Source organism: Oncorhynchus mykiss, chromosome 11, assembly GCF_013265735.2.
Source record: "Oncorhynchus mykiss isolate Arlee chromosome 11, USDA_OmykA_1.1, whole genome shotgun sequence".
NCBI classification, from domain to species: domain Eukaryota; kingdom Metazoa; phylum Chordata; class Actinopteri; order Salmoniformes; family Salmonidae; genus Oncorhynchus; species Oncorhynchus mykiss.
Window position 1 is genome coordinate 56,176,480 of NC_048575.1, and position 20,684 is coordinate 56,197,163.

Sequence of the window (20,684 nt, forward strand, 5' to 3'; positions counted from 1 at the left end):
TAGCTTATTTGGTAAATGTTTTATTAACTCTTTATTGAACTCTACTTTTGGTTAAGGGCTTGTAATTAACCATATACATGTTGTATTCGGCACGTAACAAATAGTTTGATTTGATTCCTCACCTGCTCAAAAGACTTCAGCCCAGCTTCCTTCCCCACAGCTGTCATGTCTTCTAACACTGCTTTCTTCACATCCTGTAGTGAGACAAGATTTCAATCAGTACCTGTTGAGTTGATACGAGCCAACAACGGCACACATTGTAAAGTTGCAGATGGCCTATTGTGTGAGCTATGGGGACGTCACATACTGGATGCTGGCAGAGCTCCTTGTAGGATCCAATGATTCCCCTCTCCTTAACCCAATCAATAAACACTTCTGGGTCTGGCACAACAATACCAATCAGGTGAGACTGGAAAAAAAAGAGTGTGAGAATGATGGTATGTCCCAAAAAAAAGGACTATCCTTTGATAGTGAATATAAGAGAACCCGTATCTCATACCTTTAAGCTGTCACCATGCACAAAGACCTGTAGCACAGGGACACAACGCATGTAGACGTTCTCAATCCTTTCAGGGGCGATGTACTCTCCCTGGGACAGCTTGAAGATATGCTTCTTCCTGTCTATGATGCGAAGTGTCCCGTTCTAACAGGAAAACATACGAACACACAAATGTATATGACCTGACTGACTGTAGTATCTAGTGATCATATTTTGTCCTATATTGTAACCCAGCTCACCAGTAACCACTGGCCCACATCGCCACTGTGCAGCCAGCCATCACTATCCAGGGCCTCTGCTGTTTTCTCCTCATCCTTCAGGTAACCCCGGAACACACTGTGGCCACGGATACAGATCTAACAAAGCATAAAGTTTGGAACAGTGTTAACCAATTTGTTCCCAAATGTCACAATGCAAATCTTATGCCATTAGTAACACTAACATTAATCCATATTTAAGTTTACATACACCTTATCCAAATACATTTAAACTCAGTTTCACAATTCCTGACAGTTAATCCTCGTAACAATTCCCCGTCTTAGGTCAGCTTGGATCACCACTTTATTTTAAGAATTTGATATGTCAGAATAGAGATTTATTTCAGCTTTTATTTCCTTCATCACATTCCCAGTGGGTCAGAAGATCACATACTCAGTGTTGGTAACATTGCCTTTCATTTGTTTAACTTGGGTCAAACGTTTCAGATAGCCTTCCACAATAATTTAGGTGAATTTGGGCCCGTTCCTCCTAACAGAGCTGGTGTAACCGAGTCAGGTTTGTAGGCCTCCTTGCTCGCACATGCTTTTTCAGTTCTGCCCACATTTTCCATAGGATTGAGATCAGAGCTTTGTGATGGCAAATCCAATACCTTCACTTTGTTGTACTCAAGCAATTTTGCCACAACTTTGGAAGTATGCGTGGAGTCATTGTCCATTCGGAAGACCCATTAGCAACCAAGCTTTAACTTCCTGACTGATGTCTTGAGATGTTGCTTCTATATATCAACATCATTTCCCTATAACTTGATGCCATCTATTTTGTGAAGTGCACCAGTCCCTCCTGCAGCAAAGCACCGCCACAACATGCTGCCACCCCCGTGGTGTTCTTCGGCTCGCAAGCCTCCCCCTTTCTCCTCCAAATATAACGATGGTCATTATGGCCAAACAGTTCTATTTTTGTTTCATCAGACCAGAGGACATTTCTCCAAACAGTACAATCTTTGTCCCCATGTGCAGTTGCAAAGCGTAGTCTGGCTTTTTTAATGGCGGTTTTGGAGCAGTGGCTTCTTCCTTGCTGAGTTGCCTTTCAGGTTATGTCAATATAGGACTCGTTTTACTGTGGATATAGATGCTTTTGTACCTTTCCTCCAGCATCTTCACAAGGTCCTTTTGCTGCTGTTCTGGGATTGATTTGCACTTTTCGAACCAAAGTACGTTCATCTCTAGGAGACAGAACGCTTCCTGAGCGGTGTGACGGCTGCGTGGTCCCATGGTGTTTATACTTGTGTACTATTGTTTGTACAGATGAAGGTGATACCTTCAGGCATTTGGAAATTGCTTCCAAGGATGAACCAGACTTGTGGAGGTCTACAAAAAAATGTGTCTTTGCTGATTTCTTTTGATTTTCCCATGTCATGGGAAAGGCACTGAGTTTGAAGGTAGGCCTTGAAATAAATCCACAGGTACACCTCCAATTGACTGAAATGTTGTCAATTAGCCTGTTAGAAGCTTCTAAAGCCATTACATTTTCAAGCTGTTTAAAGGCAGTCAACTTAGTGTATGTAAACTTCTGACCCACTGGAATTGTGAGTTATGAGTGAAATAATCTGTCTAAACAATTGTTGGAAAAATTACTTGTCGTGCACAAAGTAGACGTCCTAACCAACTTGCCAAAACTATAGTTTAACAAGAAATTTGTGGAGTGGTTGAAAGACGAGTTAATGACTACAGCCTAGGTGCATGTAAACTTCCCACTTCAACTGTACGTACATACAGTATCCGTCAAAAGTTTGGACACACCTACTCATTCAAGTGTTACTTTAAAAAAAAAAAATGTACACTAGATTCTAAGTAGCCACCCTTTGCCTTGATGACAGCTTTGCACACTCTTGGCATTCTCTCAACCAGCTTCATGAGGACTACCACAGGAAAGTAAGAACCAAAGTTACCTCTGCTGCAGGGGATACATTTATTAGAGTTACCTGCACCTCAGATTGCAGCCCAAATAAATGCTTCAAAGTTCACCACAACATCAACTGTTCAGAGGGTCGTATTGCTGAAAAGAAACCACTATTAAAGGACACCAATAAGAAGACTTTCTTGGGCCAAGAAACACGAGCAATGGACATTAGACCGGTTGAAATCTGTCCTTTGGTCTGATGAGTCCAAATTTGAGATTTTTGGTTCCAACCGACGTGTCTTTGTAAGACGCAGAATAGGTGAATGGATGATCTACGCATGTGTGGTTCCCATCATGGTGGAGGTGGTGCTTTGCTGGTGACACTGATTTATTTATAATACACGGCACACTTAACCAGCATGGCTGCCACAGCATCCCATCTGTTTTGCGCTTAGTGGGACTATCATTTTGTTTTTCAACAGGACAGGCTGTGTAAGGGCTATTTGACCAAGGAGTGTGATGAGTGCTGCATCAGATGACCTGTCCTCCACAATTACCAAACCTCAACCCAATTGAAATGGTTTGGGATGAGTTGGACCGCAGAGTGAAGGAAAGCAGCCAACAAGTGCTCAGCATATGTGGAAACTCCTTAACTGTTGGAAAAGCATTCCAGGTGAAGCTGGTTGACAGAATGCCAAGAGTGTGCTAAGCGGTCATCAAGGCAAAGGGTGGCTACTTTAAGAAGCTAAAATATACTAACATTTGGTTGGTTACTACATGATTCCATATGTGCTATTTCATAGTTTTGATGTCTTCACTATTATTCTACAATGTAGAAAACCCTTTTTTGCTTTGTCATTATGGGGTATTGTGTGTAGATTGATAAGGGGGATTTAAATAAAATAAAAAATGTACAAGACTTACTTAATGTGGAAAAATTGCATTTCCAAATGCACTGTATATAAAGTTAGAGCCACTATTTTCCCATTGGTCACAAATGTGACCGCTAAGATATTTTCATATGCCATGAGCATCATGGATTCACTATTGAAAATGAAGGCATAAATGTAAACTCAGCCCTTTAAAACATTACATTTACAAAGACCTTATTTTTTCAAACTGTTGAATACAGAATTCTGGTGTCAAATTCATCTGTAAAAGTATGCCTTGTAGATGTGGTCGTGACCATTTTGAGAAATCAGCCGAAACTTCTGAATCATACTAGACACCTCTATAATGCATAATGACTTTGTTGATAAATACAACTAACTTCTCTAGAGCCTGTAAATTACCCCTAACAAATCTCACTATTGTGACCAAATGGGTTTTAATATAACATACACAACAGCCAGGGGGATACATTTTTTCTGGGTAATTATCCCTGACTCACTATGTTGTAGAATAGCACCGTAATACCATTATGCTTTTTAACCACCTCACCTCTCCTTCTCCGTTCTTGGCATAGTAGTTCATATCAGGGATGTCAACCAACTTCACCATTGCACAGGGCAGGGGCGCGCCAACATGGCCTGAGACAGAGTTTCAGAGTATAACCAACACGCAGACATGGGTATCATGGACTAGTCGTCTCCAGATATACGTGGATAGTTTCCCCATTGTCAGAGAGTCCCCTTACCTGCACTCCAGTCTCCTGGCATGGAGAAGGTGCAGCCTGCTGTGCATTCAGTCTGCCCGTAACCCTCAAAGATCTGCACAGAGCAGCAGGAACATTCCACATCAAACCTCACATACCCACACTCCCATCAGAAATAAACACATACACACACTTAGTCTGAGCTCCAGGCAGGCATTCTCACCAGACACCCGAGGGTGGCCCTGAGGAAGGAGAGCACGGTGGGGGAGATGGGGGCCGAGGCAGTCAGGATGAACCTCAGATTACCTCCTAAATTAGCCTGAAACCCATGGAAAACAAATAGAATCCCATTACGTCTAACAAATAGAGTTTTAGAAAAGGGGAGACGTTGGGCCACGTTCATTGTGTTCAGTGACTGACCTGAATCCTGTTAAATACCAGCCTGTCCCACAGACTGTTGTTACGTACAACCCCACTGCTGAGCTCAGCCTGCTTCCTCTTCACTGCATAGTGCAGCACTGCCCGGCGCAATGGGGACGTCACAGAGCCTAAGATCTACACACAGACACGCATTCACACACAAGAGCATAGAAAATAAAAGGCTATATATTTTTTTTTAAAGTATGTTTGGTATCATAGGATTTGGACTGACCTTGTCGTAGATCCGGTTGAGTAGGCGAGGCACCACTGGGAAGAAAGTGGGTTTCAGAGTCTTAATATCGTCCATGAGTAGGGAGATATCCCCTTGGTAGAATCCTACCCTGGCCCCATGACAGAACATGGACACCTGAGACAGACGTAGGAGCATTTAAAGAATTGTCTGACATGCCCTGAGCCCAAGACAGACAAATACATTTACTTTTGTAATCAAAAGAGGGTGAGCTACCTGAATCATCCTCTCAAACATGTGAGCAAGAGGCAAGTAAGAGATTGACACGTCTTCTTGCCGAATAAAAAATGACCCCTGTGAAATGGAAAGAATTGATACGTAAAACGGTTACACAGTGGATAATAGAGGTGGCATACCAATTGAATATGCAATCTAGATTTTACAAAGGCAATTGGATGTGCAGTGTATGTTTTAGTAGGACAATAATGGGTCAACTATCTCTATTAAACATCCCATTTATCACAGGAACAGATTGAGAGATGGAACGAGAGATGTAGTGAGCTAAATGGGGCGAGCCATGAAACTCCTCCTGAACTTTAGACAGAGGGAGCCAGAACAGACCTCCAGGATCTTAATAACAGAGGAGGAGTTGGAGGCGATGTTGCCGTGGGTGATCATGGCTCCCTTCGGCTTTCCTGGCCAAATAAACAGAACACAGTTTAGTTTGGAGGAGGGCATTACTGCACGGCTCTGTGCAGCACAAGAATTCATCTCATAACATAATGAGAGGTTGTCAGTGGGCCCCCATGGGCACATCTCTAGTAGCGTGGGTAAATGCTTTAGTATATGATTAACATGCAGGGTAGTGGGGGTAGGCTACATGAGGACTCACACAGAGATCTATAAAAACTAATGGTACCTGTGGTTCCACTGGTGAAGCACACAACTGCCAGGTCCTGGGGTTTTGGTGGCTGCAACAAAAAGACATGAATGACAACAGGATCAACAGCAGTGAAGCAACAAAAACAGTCAATGAGACCTTATCAACATTCAGAAGAAAACTCACCATAGGATCTTTGAGGTTCTGTCGTCCAAGTACCTGCAATATGCAGGGTCATGTCACTGTGATAGTCTGTGGTAATCAAGATGTCTTCTAATCTAACCCCATGGAAAGGGACTTCTCTCTCAACTAAAGAAGCCGGCATCTATTCTAGCAATTCATCATCTTTACATTGTCTGCAGCTACCCTCTTCTCACCATGAGCTGTGTGAGTTCTAGGATCTCCACTCCACAGTTCTTGCCCCTCTCCACTATGGCATCACTGCAGTCATTAAAGAGCACCAGACAGGAGAGAGTGGGTGTTGCACCTTTCTCCTTATTCCCCAGAAGGGACTCTGCCTTCTCCTCCTTGTCACAGATCACCAGTGAGATCTCCGCTAGGAGGTGAAACAGCGACAAATCAACATGAATAGTTGTAGGCCAGTGGTATGGGAGTGTACTGATTTATATATACACATTTCATTTTGTAGCAGAGTATTCCAGCCTTACCCAGGTTGAGGATATGCACCATGGCCTCCTCTCCAAGTGTGTCATACAGGGGCACCACGGCCATAGAGAAAGTGTAGCAGGCCAGCTCTGAAATAATCCACTGCCACCAACAGAGGGAGACAGAGCAACACTATTAGAACGACAGATCCCAGACTCCTTCCTAACTGATGCTTGGTCACTACATTGCTGGAGTCTCTACAAGGACAGTGCTCTAACAGAGGGAAGCCTTAGGGTTAAACATCATGGAATTTCACTACATAAAAATAATAGGGAAGGAATGTGTAGCCTTCTGTACCTCTGGTCTGTTCTGGGCAAATATTCCAACGAACTGCTCAGGGTTTGGTTGGCAGCCTTTGCCCAAAAGCCCAGAGCCCAGCACCTGTGCCTGTTCAGCCACCTAAAACAGAACAATCAGACAAACAATAATACAATCCTTGAATAGAGCTTGAGCATATTTGTATGCTTGTATACTTGTATTCTCTCTGTAAATAGTAATAAAGACCAAAGATCCACAGACCTCAGTGTAGGAGATCCACTGGTAAGGTTCCCCAGGTTTCCTGAAGCCAAGGCATGGGCCATTCCCTGTGCATCAACACAAGCTCATCAGGTACACTCTGGCATGTCTGGTAAATAGCCCATGTCTGCTCCTAACTAGCCTGTTAGTCCACTGTGTCCGGCCAGCTCACCTGCCACCCTCAGTCCTCTCTGGAACATGTCATAGGCTGTCCTGGTGTCATCATAGTAGAACTCCAACAGGGCATCGTCCTTGAGCAAAGCTGAACGCCTCCAATTGGGCTCTCCCTGCAACACAGACTGTATAAAAACTCTCCCTATTCAGCTCTTTAGCCTTGTTTATACCGAGGGCTAACATGTGTCCTTTGTCCTGATCTTATTTATATTCTGATTGTGCCCACATTCTAGCCGTTGCACCTACACATGGCAGTAAAATGTCTCTTATCCAACCACTGTCCGCATTGTGACCGCATATCCTGCTCACTCCCTGTATGCAAATTAATTGACAATATACTGTCTAAATACTATTTATTTAATTATTTTAACACATATTGATGCCATAAGTCAATGGCATCACTTGTCAATGACTAGAGGGCGGGATAAAGATTTAAATGATTTCACTGTCCAGATCCATCTACACTTGCAAGGTATCCAGACAATGATGTAGGACTACCTCCAAGGGTGGTCAGGAAGATTTGATCACAATCCGATCAATGCGTCTTTTAATAATCTACACCTGTTTAAAAATGTTGGCAATTAGAATGTGGACAAAGGACACACGTTATAACCAGGTATAAACAGGGCTTGGGATGTAATCAATGTTAATTAGTTATTATAACTGAAATCCAAAACACTATGATGAATACAACTACTATCCATCACACAAACGAGCACTTGAGTGTTCTGGATAAATATAACTCCTAATCTTTCACTCAGCTTCTACTTAAAAGCTTCCAGAACATAATGCTCTCACCTGTACAGCGATAGACTGGGCATTGAGATCACAGGGGGGCTGCATGGGCCGACGGCGGGTCACCAGCCAGTATGCAGTGAGGGAGGCCAGAGCCCCTATACCCAGCAGAGAGGAGGGGGACCGAGAGAGGGAGGAAAGGGAGAAAGAGGATGACGAAGGGAGAGAGGGGAGAAGGCTCCAGAAGTCCTCCCTCACAGGTCCCCGAACCCCCCCACTGGAGTGAAGGGACTGTAACCACTCCTGAAAATGCATAGCTGTGAGAGATAAAGAGAGAAAGAAACACACAAGTGTGTTTGCCTGAATGAATGAGAGAAATGTAATGAGAGTGTAACACTGAAAGGGTGTCACGTTGTCTAATGACTGGAGCAGGAATACGTAATAGGGTGTTTAATTTTCTCCACCCAAACAAAGGAGCGATGTGTAAACCTCCAAATAATACACGGGACGAGACCCGCAAAACAAGTGCACAGCGAGGGACCACTTCGCATGGAAGCCGATACAACAGCACAGGTACTCAGGATCAACGGCCATTGTAACAGAGGGCACATATATAACATACTAATCAGGGAAAATGGGAACCAGATGTGCGTAATGAGACAAGATAGTCCGGGGTTGGTGGTAATGAATCCAGTTCAGTGACGCCTAGAAGGCCGGTGACGTAGGCCTCCGGAGCAGGTGAACGGAATGAGCATTAGTACCGGGGGATCCGTGTAGTTGAAGTAATTACATCCAGGAATTCTCAACAAACTTGTGAAAAGACGTCCACATAGGTGCTATTGTACTTTAGAAATAGAACATAAAGCATCTGCTGTAAGCAGGAAAGAGTAGCTAAACTCCCCTATACAATAGCATTCAACATGTCAGTTTCCGGGACAAGAGGGGCTGAGAGGGGTCAATCTTTATGGTACAAATAAGAATTCAAGTGACTGAAATCCTATACAGTACAAAATGAATACAACAAAATTACAACATACAAACTTGACCACTAAAACTAAATACTGCAACATCCCGTTTTGATCATTTAAAAAAGCCCATCTAAAGCACACTGGCCCTCTGGCTCAGCAGACAGACAGGGGTACTGAGGAGAGAATGAACGGCTGGGGAGTATAGGGGACAGGGACTCGGAAGTAATCATGATTGGCTAAACAAAAAGAGGCACTATTGAGGTTACTCTCAGTCATGCTGTGTCCACTGACAGAAATGGAGCTAGAGAGAGGAGAAAAGAGAGAGAGCGAGTGAGTGAGCGAGCGAGAGAATAGTTGCATACAGTAACAGAGTTTGGTGGCAAGATGGGGTGAGGGGGTGGGACAGTGGCCCGTAGGTCCACCCTCATGTTTCCCTGCCAGTCTGTAATTGCTCACAACCAAACCAGTGTGAGAGAAAAAAAACCTGGGCACAATACATTAACCCAAACAAATGTTTTTTTCACACCCTCCTGTCTTCTAAAATCTCTTATGTCACTCCAATATATGAGTTTGCCCACCGTTCCACTTCCTCTCCATCTGCACATGGAATTCACTTCACCAAATAAAACCCCCTCCTCCATACCCCTCAACCTCTCACCTACTTCCTCCCCCTTCTTCCAAAAGTAAAGGGGATAAAGAGTGATGTCACCCCCTCTCCTTCAGTCTTTAAACCAAGCCGACCATGTCCCAGTACACGCCCCTGGAGAATAAAATGACCATCATTCTTTTTCTCATTACTTTTTCATAAAGTTCTTAGAAAGTTCTAGGGCCTCTCCAAATGCACAATATCTAGCCAGAACATATCAAATGCTCAGATAAAATGCTTAGATTGCTCTGTCGCTATTGTCGCATAATTCATACTGTGCCCAGCATCCACAATAATAAATCATTTGAATGCTGTTAGCTGATAAAATAAAAAATAGGACAACAATTGGCCCAAGTGTTGCACTTCAATAGAAGCCAACACCTGCTGAAAAGTTGCAGATGGAGTTTGGAAGGTCCCCATGTCTCTTTTGACGTATACAAAGAGAAAATAAATGAGTTTTCATATGACACATGAAGAAAAATGGTTTGTTGAGAGGAGCATACTCCCCTATGTTCCTGTCTTTCTCTCTTTATCTAGACTTTAGTATTCTCTCCTTTCCTCCTGCAGTCCCATTTATAATGGCTATTGTCAGAGCCAGACAGAGACTATTATGCTTCCCTGGCACTTACTCCCAAACAGAAATGAGAACAGAAATGAGAGAAAGGGAATAATGGAGACATGTCAAACAGTTACTAAGCATATTATATATCTAAGAGGGATTAAATACACCCATTGTAGGCCTCTAACATGTATATCTGCTGTATTGTAACGTATAGATATAACACTACAATCTGGAATGAATCACCTATACTGCTCAGTAAGGTACGCATTAAAAGCTGCCGTAAGGCACCAGCTTAGTTTCAAAAGGAAGTAACAAATACTTAAGACACCCAAGGGCAGTTTGCATGTCTGTGCATATTCACTCTTGCTGGCTGGCAGAGATAGACCAAATTGAGCAACAGTAAGACAAAAACAGAAACCATATCATTTGTAAATAAGAATATTTGATGATGCAACACTTGTCTGTGGAAAGTATTGCATCCACTATCGCTATCCTCATTGTCTTTGCACTAAAATAACATAGGGGCCTGTTTAACGACACACCTGGGGCTCCGTTCCACAGGAGAGAGGTGCACGGGGGAATGTGGTTGGTAAGGGACTTCCTCATCAAGCAGAGAGATTAAGCAGTGTTTTCCAGATTTCCAGTGATCAAAAGCCACCACAAAACAATACTAACGTGAGATTAGTGAATGAGAGAGTAAGGGGAGAGAGAGAGAGTGAAATGCACTGGTGTTTTCTGGCTGTGATTCCCAAATGAAGTGTGAAAAACACAGTCACAATGAAGGTTTTGGGAAGGGGAAGGCGATGGAGAGGAAGAAAGGAGGCAAGCTATGCGTCACGATTTAGGGCTGCTGGGATGATCAACTGTCCAGGAGCAGACAGAGCAGAGACCCCCTTCTAGTCAACACACACTCAAAGAACACAGGAGGCCTTTGCAGCACTCCTACCACCATCATTAGACTTCCATGGTGTATTGATTAAAAGAAGGACCTATCTGAAATAAGGTTAAACATATATAATAGAGCTGGGCAATATGGACATAAAATCCAAAAGGGGGCGCAATGATGTATGCAGTTTATTGTTGTAGATCACATATGTCAGAGTCAAGGCCCGCGGGCCACATCCGGCCCGCAAGAAGGTTTTTTACGGCCCCTGGGATGATCTTGATTTATTATTAGAACCGGCCCGCAGCAAGCCGGCAGCCCGCAGATCTTTTACACGCACCAATACTACATTTCCCACAATGCAAAGGTGACGCAACGAGCAGTAGGCTGCTTCATTTCAATATTTATTGGCACAGCAGTCATCAGCATTACATTAAAATTAATTTTCAGATACCCATCAAAAATGGCAAAACGGAAGGTGGATACTGAGAACCGGGGGTTTCAAACAAGGTGGGAGTCGGAGTATATGTTCACGAAGGTAGCTGGAAAACCTGTGTGTCTTCTGTGTGGAGAAAGTGTGGCGGTACTGAAAGAGTATAATCTGAGACGACATTATGAAACGAAACACGCGGACAAAAACAAGAATATGGACATGGAACAAAGGCTACAAAAGGCAGAGGAATTAAAACGAGGCCTCAAATCTCGACAGGCTCTGTTCAAAAAAGCCAAATCACAAGGCCAGGCTGCTGTCAAGGCCAGTTTTATTTTGGCAGAAGAGATCGCTAAATCAGCCCGGCCATTTACGGAGGGGGATTTCATCAAAAACTGCATGATTAAAGTTTGTGACGAAGTTTGCCCAGAAAAAAGGCAACTCTTTTTAAATGTGAGTCTGAGCAGAAACACCATTGCCGAGAGAGTAGACCAGTTGTCCATCAATCTAAAAGAGCAGCTTGTGAAAAAGGGAAAAGATTTTATTGCATATTCCTTGGCTGTGGATGAGAGCACCGACATTTCTGACATTGCCCAGTTGTCAATTTTCATCCGCGGAGTGGACTCCAACCTAAGCGTGACAGAGGAGTTTTTGGCTTTACGTCCTATGCATGGCACAACTACGGGGCATGATTTGTATGAAGAGGTGTCAAGATGTGTAAATGAGATGGAGCTGCCTTGGGAAAAACTCGTGGGTTTGACAACCGACGGAGCACCTGCGATGTGTGGACACAGGAGCGGACTGGTGGCGAAGATACGGGAAAAGATGCAAGAGGAAAACGCGACAGGTGAGCTGACAGCTTATCATTGTATCATACACCAGGAAGCGTTGTGCGGTAAAGCCTTGAAAATGGAGCATGTAATGAGCATCATCACGCGCACAGTTAACTTTATCAGAGCCAAAGGTTTGAATCACCGCCAGTTCAAGGCATTTCTGACGGAGTTAGAAACGGAGCATGGTGATTTGCCTTATCACACAGAGGTGCGATGGCTAAGCCAGGGAAAGGTGCTTCAAAGATGTTTCGAGCTTCGTGAGGAGATTTGTCTGTTCTTGGACAGCAAAGGGAAAGACACAACACAACTCCGAGACGAAATGTTTCTGTGTGAAATGGCTTTTCTGTGTGACATTACGAGTCATCTGAATGCAATAAACTTGCAGCTGCAGGGTCGGGATCGTGTCATCTCTGATATGTACAGTACAGTGAAGGCATTTAAAACCAAACTGACTCTGTGGGAGACGCAGATGCGGAAAGAAAATTTGAGCCACTTTCCCAGCTGCCAGACCATGAAAGAGAAGCTCTCTACCAGTGCGTTCCCGAGCACACAGTTGGCTGATAAAATAGGTATGCTTGCCGCTGACTTTCGACGCCGATTTGCTGACTTTGAAGCACAAAAAAGCAGGTTGGAACTGCTCGGTAACCCATTTGCTGTTGACGTGGAAAGCTCACCACCAAACCTCCAAATGGAGTTGATTGACCTCCAATGCAATGATGCACTGAGGGCAAAATATGCGGCAGTGGGTGCTGCGGAGTTCGCCCGTTTCCTCCCCGGCACAATGCCCCAGCTGCGCATCCAGGCTGCTCAAACGTTGTCTATGTTTGGCAGCACATACCTGTGTGAACAACTGTTTTCTTTGATGAACCTGAACAAAACATCACACAGAAGTCGACTTACTGCTGAACACCTCCACTCAATTCTGAGGATTTCTTCAGCTCAGAGCCTTACCCCGAACATTGATGAACTTGTGGAAAAGATGGGACACCACCAAGTATCACCCTCAACCTCAAACAAGTGAACATTACTGTGCAATCACATATTTAGAGTTTTTACTCAGTTCAAGTTTAAAAGTTAAAATTTAATATTTGTTTTCACTGCATGTTACTTCTCCTTAAACAAAGTGTTGTTTTTGATTAATAGATTTTTGCACTTTATTTTTTTGTATTTCAATCCAATTATATTTTAAAAATATTTCAGTTGAGTGGATGATAGAAAATTGCTATTATTGTTTTTTCTTTGAAGTAAATTTAGCCCACTTTTGCTAAAATAGAAAATATAGTCTACTGATGGTGCCTTGAATACCGGTTTCTTTCATTTAATGTTCATGTTATGGGGATATTTATATAAAGGAAATTTGTCTTTTGTGTCTGTTGAAAATTAAAGATTACTGACAGAGCCATAAGAAAATATTGCTTTATTTATCTGATCATATTGTAATATATTTGTTAGGTTTTCAGTAGGTTCAATTAGGTTCACTAGACTATATGCGTCATTTAAAAATTTTTCAATGAACATTCGAACAGTCCGGCCCTCGTCTTGTAGCTGATTTTTTTATTTGGCCCTCCGTCCATTTGACTTTGACACCCCTGTTGTAGATCATCAGGGCCAGGTTTTTTTTTTTTTACATCAATTGCTTTCAGGATCTACGCACCTCAGACAAGAGAAGGGCGAGAAGGAGTGCTCGGGAGTGTTAGGTAATTACACAGGGGACTCATGTTGATCTTTAACCCTATCAAATAATCTACCTGCATCAAGAACATTTTGATTTAAAAGAGTTCAGAATAGAGGTCAACCAGCAGTTGTTAAGGGAGCTGTACATTTTTTTGTTGCATTCTAAACCTTTCACTACTTATATTATCAGCAGTAGATTTGAGTTAGAGGTCTGCTTTCAGTTTTTGTCATAGCCACACCTTAATTCCGAAAGCGTTTAAACCCCATCCAATCATCAGCTGAATCAGACCATCTTGCTTTAGCCCAAATAGCATTCCGTTTCCTTATGATTTCAGATAGATCATCTGAGAACCAAGGGTTATCTCTGCCCTTAATTCTGTATTGTTGGAAAGGGGCATGCTTGTTGTATATATCCTGGAATGCTTTATGGAAGTAAGAAAAGGCTAATTCATCAGGGCTGAATTCAACTCTATTCCAGGCTATGTTAAAAACCCTGAGTATTAAACTTCTTCCAGTTCATTTTCATGATGATACGTGGAGGTAGTTTAGGAATTTTACCATCCCTTACAAAGGCAACAGCCCGGTGATCACTTATAAAATGTGTAAAAACACCAGAAGCATCCTGGAGTGTTGGTTAAAATATGATCAATCAAAGAGGATTTTAGAGGACACTTTACATTCAACCTTGTTACATTGTTACACAGATACTTGAGTTGATCAGAGTTGGATGTCAACCAGTGTAGGTTCAGGACACCCTTGCCTAAACATCAGACTATTATCATGGTTACACCACAGCTCTGACACACACACTTATCCCACCCGACATGCCACCAGGGGTCTTTTCCCCAAATCCAGAACAAATTTAAGAAAACGTACACTATTATATAGAGCCCTTATTGCATGGAACTTCCTTCCATCTCATATTGCTCAAATAAACAACAAACCTGGTTTAAAAAAACAGATAAAGCAACACCTCGTGGCACAACGCCACTCCCCTATTTGACCTAGATAGTTTGTGTGTATGCATTGATATGTAGGCTACGTATCTACGTGTGCCTTTTTAAAAATGTATGTTGTTCTGTCAATGAGCTGTTCTTGTCTAATGATGTTCTGTATTATGTCATTCTGTATTGTTTCATGTTTTGTGTGGACCCACTGCTTTTGCAACAGCTAATGGAGATCTTAATAAAATACCAAATACCATGGATATCAGTCAGAAAGAAGTCACTGGAAAAAAATACGCAATAGTCTCTACAAGGCAGAATGTTGAATAAAATTATATTTACACTTATTTTACATGTTGGTACTGTTGGCAGGTAGGAGGTGGTGATAATGTGTCCACAAGAAAGTGTTGTTTACCTGACATTTTGCAGCGCCAGTAAGTTCTGTCTGTTGTATTTTTTATCTGTTGACGCATTGCACGTGATGCGCAATATGTAAACTGTAACCGAATGTAGTCGTCTGAAGCAGTTTCCTTGCAATCAGCTGGAAGTGTTTGCTGTTCGCTTAGGCTCGGCCACATTGTGCAAGTGTTTGTCGTGCGAATTGCATCAGTATTGAAAATAAAAACTGGAAATGCAAATGATATGCAGACCAGTGTACTGAAGGTCGGGTTGATAACACTTCCCTGTGGATATTTTGTGTCAGATTACCTCCGACATCGGGACGAAATCGGCAGAGAACAAGTAAAGTCATTTGAAATTAAATTTGTTCAAAATTCTGACTTGTAATTCAAAACTACAATCCAGAGAGCCAGCAATAGCAGATGGGAGTTTATAACAACAGGAGCCAAAAAGAATCAAGGAGGTGCAGAGATTTATTTTTAAAGACAGATGATCAAATTGCTTGGGTTTGGTAAGTCAGAATGGTCGCCGAAAACATGTATTTTATGTATTCAAGCAACACCACCACCTTTACATTTGCAATCTGACCCAAAAATATTGTAGCCATCAATGCCAAAGTCTTTGTCAGTGATAGTGGGGCAAGTGCATGATTTCTCCCAGAACGCAACATGGAATAAACACTCAAAGTTCTCTGCATTTAAGGGGTATGGGTAGAGCTGTTGCGGTGACCGTATTACCGCCACACCGGCTGAGTCATGAAGGCAGTCAAATTCCACGTGACCATTTAGTTACCGTAATTAGGCTTCTCCAAGCTCTGATGCTGTTGATGGTCATTAGTAGCCTACCAAACTTGCTAACTGCCTGGTACTCGGCACTCTATTGTCCCTCTAATCACTCTGACATCAATGCAAATGTAATAGAAAATGTAATCAAACACTTCGTGAGAGCCCATGAGCTCATGTTGCACTACATTTCTATAGGCTATGAAATTGCGCGAGAAAACAGAGTGATGGCCTCTATTAAAAAGATAGATGCCATCAGCTTTCTATAGGCTAGGCCTACTATACAGTGCCTTGCGAAAGTATTCGGCCCCCTTGAACTTTGCGACATTTTGCCACATTTCAGGCTTCAAACATAAAGATATAAAACTGTATTTTTTTGTGAAGAATCTACAACAAGTGGGACACAATCATGAAGTGGAACGACATTTATTGGATATTTCAAACTTTTTTAACAAATCAAAAACTGAAAAATTGGGCGTGCAAAATTATTCAGCCCCTTTACTTTCAGTGCAGCAAACTCTCTCCAGAAGTTCAGTGAGGATCTAAGAATGATCCAATGTTGACCTAAATGACTAATGATGATAAATACAATCCACCTGTGTGTAATCAAGACTCCGTATAAATGCACCTACACTGTGATAGTCTCAGAGGTCCGTCAAAAGCGCAGAGAGCATCATGAAGAACAAGGAACACACCAGGCAGGTCCGAGATACTGTTGTGAAGAAGTTTAAAGCCGGATTTGGATACAAAAAGATTTCCCAAGCTTTAAACATCCCAAGGAGCACTGTGCAAGCGATAATATTGAAATGGAAGGAGTATCAGACCACTGCAAATCTACCAAGACCTGGCCGTCCCTCTAAACTTTCAGCTCATACAAGGAGAAGACTGATCAGAGATGCAGCCAAGAGGCCCATGATCACTCTGGATGAACTGCAGAGATCTACAGCTGAGGTGGGAGACTCTGTCCATAGGACAACAATCAGTCGTATATTGCACAAATCTGGCCTTTATGGAAGAGTGGCAAGAAGAAAGCCATTTCTTAAAGATATCCATAAAAAGTGTCGTTTAAAGTTTGCCACAAGCCACCTGGGAGACACACCAAACATGTGGAAGAAGGTGCTCTGGTCAGATGAAACCAAAATGTAACTTTTTGGCAACAATGCAAAACGTTATGTTTGGCGTAAAAGCAACACAGCTGAACACACCATCCCCACTGTCAAACATGGTGGTGGCAGCATCATGGTTTGGGCCTGCTTTTCTTCAGCAGGGACAGGGAAGGTGGTTAAAATTGATGGGAAGATGAATGGAGCCAAATACAGGACCATTCTGGAAGAAAACCTGATGGAGTCTGCAAAAGACCTGAGACTGGGACGGAGATTTGTCTTCCAACAAGACAATGATCCAAAACATAAAGCAAAATCTACAATGGAATGGTTCAAAAATAAACATATCCAGGTGTTAGAATGGCCAAGTCAAAGTCCAGACCTGAATCCAATCGAGAATCTGTGGAAAGAACTGAAAACTGCTGTTCACAAATGCTCTCCATCCAACCTCACTGAGCTCGAGCTGTTTTGCAAGGAGGAATGGGAAAAAATGTCTCTCGATGTGCAAAACTGATAGAGACATACCCCAAGCGACTTACAGCTGTAATCGCAGCAAAAGGTGGCGCTACAAAGTATTAACTTAAGGGGGCTGAATAATTTTGCACACCCAATTTTTCAGTTTTTGATTTGTTAAAAAAGTTTGAAATATCCAATAATGTCGTTCCACTTCATGATTGTGTCCCACTTGTTGTTGATTCTTCACAAAAAAATACAGTTTTATATCTTTATGTTTGAAGCCTGAAATGTGGCAAAGGCCAGATTTGTGCAATATACGACTGATTGTTGTCCTATGGACAGAGTCTCCCACTTCAGCTGTAGATCTCTGCAGTTCATCCAGAGTGATCATGGGCCTCTTGGCTGCATCTCTGATCAGTCTTCTCCTTGTATGAGCTGAACGTTTAGAGGGACGGCCAGGTCTTGGTAGATTTGCAGTGGTCTGATACTCCTTCCATTTCAATATTATCGCTTGCACAGTGCTCCTTGGGATGTTTAAAGCTTGGGAAATCTTTTTGTATCCAAATCCGGCTTTAAACTTCTTCACAACAGTATCTCGGACCTGCCTGGTGTGTTCCTTGTTCTTCATGATGCTCTCTGCGCTTTTAACGGACCTCTGAGACTATCACAGTGCAGGTGCATTTATACGGAGACTTGATTACACACAGGTGGATTGTATTTATCATCATTAGTCATTTAGGTCAACATTGGATCATTCAGAGATCCTCACTGAACTTCTGGAGAGAGTTTGCTGCACTGAAAGTAAAGGGGCTGAATAATTTTGCACGCCCAATTTTTCAGTTTTTGATTTGTTAAAAAAGTTTGAAATATCCAATAAATGTTGTTCCACTTCATGATTGTGTCCCACGTGTTGTTGATTCTTCACAAAAAAATACAGTTTTATATCTTTATGTTTGAAGCCTGAAATGTGGCAAAAGGTTGCAAAGTTCAAGGGGGCCGAATACTTTCGCAAGGCACTGTAAGTAAATGTTATTTCAATATCTTCAATATGCACCTTGGAATTGGATAAGGACACGCGCAGTTTCATCCTGCATGTGTCTGTCTTCATTTGTAGCCTGTGAGAAAGACCAGATCATGTGGTGCATTTTTTAGGGTGCATTATGGCCACACAAATGGGATGCCGCTGTGAAATTATAGGCATTATCAAGTGCTTATGAAATTGTGAATGAGAGACTATTGGAGTGTGTACAGTCTGCGCAAAAAAAAACAAGCAGAGCTCATGCCTTTCAAGCAACTTTTTTCAAATCATCATTTAGAGTCGCATCATGCAGCCTTCCAATGTATTAAAAATCTAAACATACAGCCCAACGTTTCTAGAACAACTGAATGTCATGTACTGTCATGTTGTCTTGTCTCTGTCCTTTCCCTTCACCCTGTCTCCCTCTGCTGGTCGTGTTAGGTTACCTTTTCTCCCCCGCTTTCCCCCAGCTGTCCCTTGTCTCCTCTAACTACCCATTCACCCCGTTCCCCACCTGTTCCCTTTTTTCCCTCTGATTAGGTCCCAATATCTCTCTCTGTTTCTGCTCCTGTCCTTGTCGGATTCTTGTTTGTTTGTGTCATTCATGCCTGAACCAGACTGTCGTCATGTTTGCTGTAACCTTGTCCTGTCCTGTCGGAATCTGCCGGTCCATCTGAGCCTACCTATGTTTGGTAATTAAAGAAGCTCTGTTTAAGTTGATTCGCTTTTGGGTCCTCATTCACGCACCGTATCAGAAGAATCCGACCAAGAATGGACCCAGCGACTTCGGATCCTCTCCACTCAGCCGTCGAGATCCAGGGAGCGATGCTAGGCAGACACAAGCAGGAATTGTCTGCTGCTCGACATGCCGTTGAGACCCTGGCCACCCAAGTCTCCAACCTCACAGAACAGGTTCACCATCTCCGCCTCGATCCACCGGCCACTTCCAGGGCTTTCGAATCTCCGGAGCCCAGAATCAATAACCCGCCGTGTTACTCTGGGGAGCCCACTGAATGCCGCTCGTTCCTCACCCAGTGTGATATTGTGTTTTCTCTCCAGCCCAACACTTACTCCAGGAGCACTGCTCGTGTCGCCTACGTCATATCTCTCCTTATTGGACGGGCTCGTGAGTGGGGCACGGCAATCTGGGAGGCAAGGGCTGAGTGTACTAACCAGTATCAAGACTTTAAGGAGGAGATGATACGGGTTTTTGATCGATCTGTTTTTGGGGAGGAGGCTTCCAGGGCCCTGTCTTCCCTATGTCAAGGCAATCGATCCATAACAGACTACTCTATTGAGTTTCGCACTCTTGCTGTCTCCAGTGGCTGGAACGAGCCGGCCTTGCTCGCTCGTCTTCTGGAGGGTTTCCGCGCAGAGGTAAAGGATGAGATTCTCTCCCGGGAGGTTCCTTCCAGCGTGGATTCCTTGATTGAACTCGCTATTCGCATTGAGCGACGGGTTGATCTTCGTCACCGAGCTCGTGGAAAGGAGCTCGCGCTCTCCGTCGCCTCCCTCTCCGCATCACTACCATCTTCCTCTGCCGGCTCGGGTGCTGAGCCCATGCAGCTGGGAGGTATCCGCATCTCGACTGAGGAGAGGGAATGGAGAATCACCAACCGCCTCTGTCTCTATTGCGGTTCCGCTGGTCATTTTGTCACTTCATGTCCAGTAAAAGGCCAGAGCTCGTCAGTAAGCGGAGGGCTACTGGTGAGCGCTACTACTCCTGTCTCTCCTTCAAGATCCTGCACTACCTTGTCGGTCCATCTACGCTGGACCGGTTCGTCAGCTTCCTGCAGTGCCTTAATAGACTCTGGGGCGGAGGGCTGTTTTATGGACGAGACCTGGGCTCGGGAACATGACATTCCTCTCAGACAGTTAAAGGAGCCCACGGCCTTGTTCGCCCTGGATGGTAGTCCTCTCCCCAGGATTCAGCGTGAGACGCTACCTTTAACCCTCACTGTTTCTGGTAATCATAGTGAAACCATTTCTTTTTTAATTTTTCGTTCACCTTTTACACCTGTTGTTTTGGGCCATCCCTGGCTAGTTTGTCATAATCCTTCCATTAATTGGTCTAGTAATTCTATCCTCTCCTGGAACGTCTCTTGTCATGTGAAATGTTTAATGTCTGCTATCCCTCCTGTTTCCTCTGTCTCTTCTTCACAGGAGGAGCCTGGTGATTTGACAGGGGTGCCGG

At 43.3% G+C, this 20,684-nt stretch overlaps 1 protein-coding gene across 5 annotated transcripts in view; it reads right to left on the minus strand.

Annotated features, from left to right (window-relative positions):
• acsl2 (acyl-CoA synthetase long chain family member 2) overlaps positions 1–20,684 on the minus strand; it is a 30,126-nt gene that overhangs the window by 1,102 nt on the left and 8,340 nt on the right. The window contains exons 1-20 of one of the 5 annotated variants that reach the window (XM_036935843.1): positions 8,307–8,387; positions 7,856–8,109; positions 7,056–7,182; positions 6,887–6,951; positions 6,665–6,766; positions 6,370–6,469; positions 6,079–6,257; positions 5,888–5,905; positions 5,741–5,792; positions 5,443–5,516; positions 5,098–5,175; positions 4,864–4,998; positions 4,632–4,766; positions 4,435–4,530; positions 4,254–4,326; positions 4,058–4,146; positions 739–855; positions 500–643; positions 308–409; positions 123–194 (exon numbers count right to left, since the gene is read on the minus strand). In XM_036935843.1, coding sequence (XP_036791738.1) covers positions 123–194; positions 308–409; positions 500–643; positions 739–855; positions 4,058–4,146; positions 4,254–4,326; positions 4,435–4,530; positions 4,632–4,766; positions 4,864–4,998; positions 5,098–5,175; positions 5,443–5,516; positions 5,741–5,792; positions 5,888–5,905; positions 6,079–6,257; positions 6,370–6,469; positions 6,665–6,766; positions 6,887–6,951; positions 7,056–7,182; positions 7,856–8,109; positions 8,307–8,343 — 2,049 coding nt within the window. In that variant the 5' untranslated portion in view covers positions 8,344–8,387. Of the gene's footprint in view, positions 1–122; positions 195–307; positions 410–499; positions 644–738; positions 856–4,057; positions 4,147–4,253; positions 4,327–4,434; positions 4,531–4,631; positions 4,767–4,863; positions 4,999–5,097; positions 5,176–5,442; positions 5,517–5,740; positions 5,793–5,887; positions 5,921–6,078; positions 6,258–6,369; positions 6,470–6,664; positions 6,767–6,886; positions 6,952–7,055; positions 7,183–7,855; positions 8,110–8,306; positions 8,388–20,684 lie in introns of those variants that run through there. The other 4 variants (XM_021621481.2, XM_036935842.1, XM_021621483.2 and 1 more) reach the window with 4 other exon arrangements.